The sequence below is a fragment of the Asparagus officinalis genome, chromosome 8 (genome assembly GCF_001876935.1).
Source record: "Asparagus officinalis chromosome 8, Aspof.V1, whole genome shotgun sequence".
NCBI lineage: Eukaryota > Viridiplantae > Streptophyta > Magnoliopsida > Asparagales > Asparagaceae > Asparagus > Asparagus officinalis.
Window position 1 is genome coordinate 58846599 of NC_033801.1, and position 2887 is coordinate 58849485.

The window sequence follows — 2887 nt, forward strand, 5'->3', positions numbered from 1 at the left end:
TCTTTACCCTGAAGTTACCGTCCAACTTTCCCGCGTCAGATCCGACTCGCACCATCAATGTCAATTTGTTCGACGAACCCCGAGGCAAGATCCCTCTTGCTCATCGTCTTGTCTATTTATTTTTAATACGTTAAGAATTTATTAATTATATACGTTGATTTAATTATGCTAGATTATGTTATAACGTGATTATTTGCGTGAGTTGTTGATACTGTGTGATTATATTCTGCGAAACGATGCTATAAGTGATGAATAGATATGTCAAAAATAGTTTATGTTTAATTTCGTGATGTTTGGAAGGAAAAAAAATGTAATTACAGGAATTTTTTTGAATGATTTATAATGAGGAAAATATTTTAAAAGGAATTATTTCGAGAAAATAATTTATTTTGGATATGGAGTATTTTTGAATAATTGTTATGATTAAAAGAATTTTATTTTGAGAAAAAGAGTATTTTAGATTATTTTATAAAATATCATAGAAATCATATATAAATTAAAAAGTATTACTGTTCATAAATAATAATAGAATATATTTTAAGAAGATCATTTTAGAATTTTATAATAAGAGATAAATTTAAAGGAAATTATTGTTAGAACTAATAACTGAGATTTCGATTTTCATGTGCAAAACATCTGTTAATGGTAGTTTCACTTTGCATTGTTAATAGTAGCTTTACTCTCGTATGTTCCTTGCATGTGATCACGACCCTTGTTCATACTTTATGACTTTGACACTTAGTGTAATTATATTTATTATTCCATGTTGAGAATCATGAGAAGTACATGACTATAGTGACCTGTATGACACAGTTAGGATCTAGAATCTCGTGTGTAGTTGACCTGGAATTACGAGAATTGGGGTGAGAAGTCTTGGTCCATGTGAGCGGTTGTGATGGTTGATGTATTTTCCAGGCTCGCGCCGGTGAAGTTTGTGTAGTCACTGGGGTGGGTCTGAGGTGTTGAGATATTTGTGATTGTGGTTGTATTCCGGGCTCGCGCCGGTGAAGTTTGTGTAGTCACCGGGGTGGGTTTGATGAGTTGAGATGTTTGTGTATTCCGGGCTCGCGCTGGTGAAGTTTGTGTAGTCACCAGGGTGGGTCCGAGGAGTTGTGATATCGAGATTATTGATTATTTCCAGGCTCGCGCCGGTGAAGTTTGTGTAGTCACCGGGGTGGGTCCGAGGAGTTGGGATATTTGTGATCGCGATCTATCAGTTATCCGATAATATGAGCCAGTGACCTGTTACAGGATGACTAGTTATATGACTTAGATTCTTGGCTAAGTATGATTCTTGTGAGACGTAGATCAGTTGTATTTCTTTCCATACATAGATCAGGATTAATATTTAATTATTTACAATTCAAGACATATGGTATATACATGAGGGTTTCCTTGTTTAGATTATTTCGCTCGACGTACTACGTCTCGAGTTGTAGATTTTTAAGTATTAATTCCATCTAGATGTATGACTTTGTTATTCGGATGTTTATGGATTCTTTAGATTGTTATCTTTAGTAGTGGATTGCATGTTGTTTTGGTTATATTCCCAGTTGCATGCTTCTTTTGTTATTTTCATTGTTGTATCGGTTTTTGCATTGGTCATACGACTGTTATATTTTTTTATGTGGGATCTTGCTGTGTGTCATGCACGCTGACGTACTCCTATTTTCTCTGGTGTACGTCAGATTTAGGAGATGGACAGCCTCAGTTCGGAATCGTACAGGAGCCAGAAGATTCTTAGCAGGGCTGGGTTGTCTTTATATTCTTGCTATGTGTGATCGGGGACCTGTGACTTCGTATTATATTTATTTCTAGACGCTTAGCGTATTGGATTGAGAAGAAAAGAAAAAGAAAAAAAATGGTAGTGTATATTTCTTCTCAATCTAATACGTCGCGAGCTTGTTCACGTTCCTGTTCCCGTGTATTTTGGGAAGCGGGGCGTGACAGGTTTTTTTGGTGGCCCATGCAGGTCACGGTCCCGAGTTTCTACTAGTAAGAATATATTGGACAATTTAGATACATATCATATTTCATCCGTAAGACTACAATTAAGTTCTTATATTATTATTTTAGATTACAATTAATTTCTTATACTATTTTTTTAATAACTATGTTTTAGTTCCTATTTTCGAAATATATTATTTGATTTTAACTTTAATTTTTCTTTTGATCCTCGTTCCTTCAGAATCATGGTGGGTACTCGTAGTAACGATAATCCATCTAGTAGCAGTGCCCCGCAGCCCGAAGTTGATCCAAACCAACTTCTGGCGATGATTCAGGGATTGATCACCAATCAGCAGCACCTAGCTGGGCAGCTACAGCGGGAGCCTCAGCACCAACCTCCCCCTCGTCCAGAGTCTAGCGTTAGGGAGTTTCGGTATATGCGGCCCCCTTCTTTCTCTGGTGCTGAAGGACCCTTAGCAGCAGAAGAGTTCTTGAAGGTCACCGAGACTATTCTCACGGTGACCCGTATTGCCCCTGCTGAATGGGTGGACCTTATGGATATTCAGCTCACCGACACCGCTCGGATTTGGTGGACTGTAGAGAAAGCTCATTTGGAGAGACCGATTTCGTGGGATACCTTCACAGACCATTTCAACAGGAAGTATTTCCCTCAGTCAGCTCGGGACGAGCTTTTGCGAAGATTTGTGGAGCTTAAGCAAGGAGGGCGAACAGTTGATGAGTACGAGGCAGAGTTTTCTTCCTTGAGTCGATATGCTCCCCACTTGGTTACAGACCCTACTATGACGAGGCATCAGTTTCAGAAGGGCCTGGATAAGTATATCATGTTTGCTCTAGCTGGTAGAGAACTTGTGACGCACGATGCAGTACTGGATGCAGCACGTGAGATTGAGAGCGTGCAGAAGGAACCTGAAGACTCACA

The 2887-nt window shown here is 38.8% G+C and overlaps 1 protein-coding gene across 1 annotated transcript in view; it reads left to right on the top strand.

Annotated features, from left to right (window-relative positions):
• LOC109821276 overlaps nt 2193–2887 on the top strand; it is a 2712-nt gene continuing 2017 nt past the window's right edge. The window contains exon 1 of the mRNA XM_020387461.1: nt 2193–2847. Coding sequence (XP_020243050.1) covers nt 2193–2847 — 655 coding nt within the window. The remainder of the gene's footprint in view (nt 2848–2887) is intronic.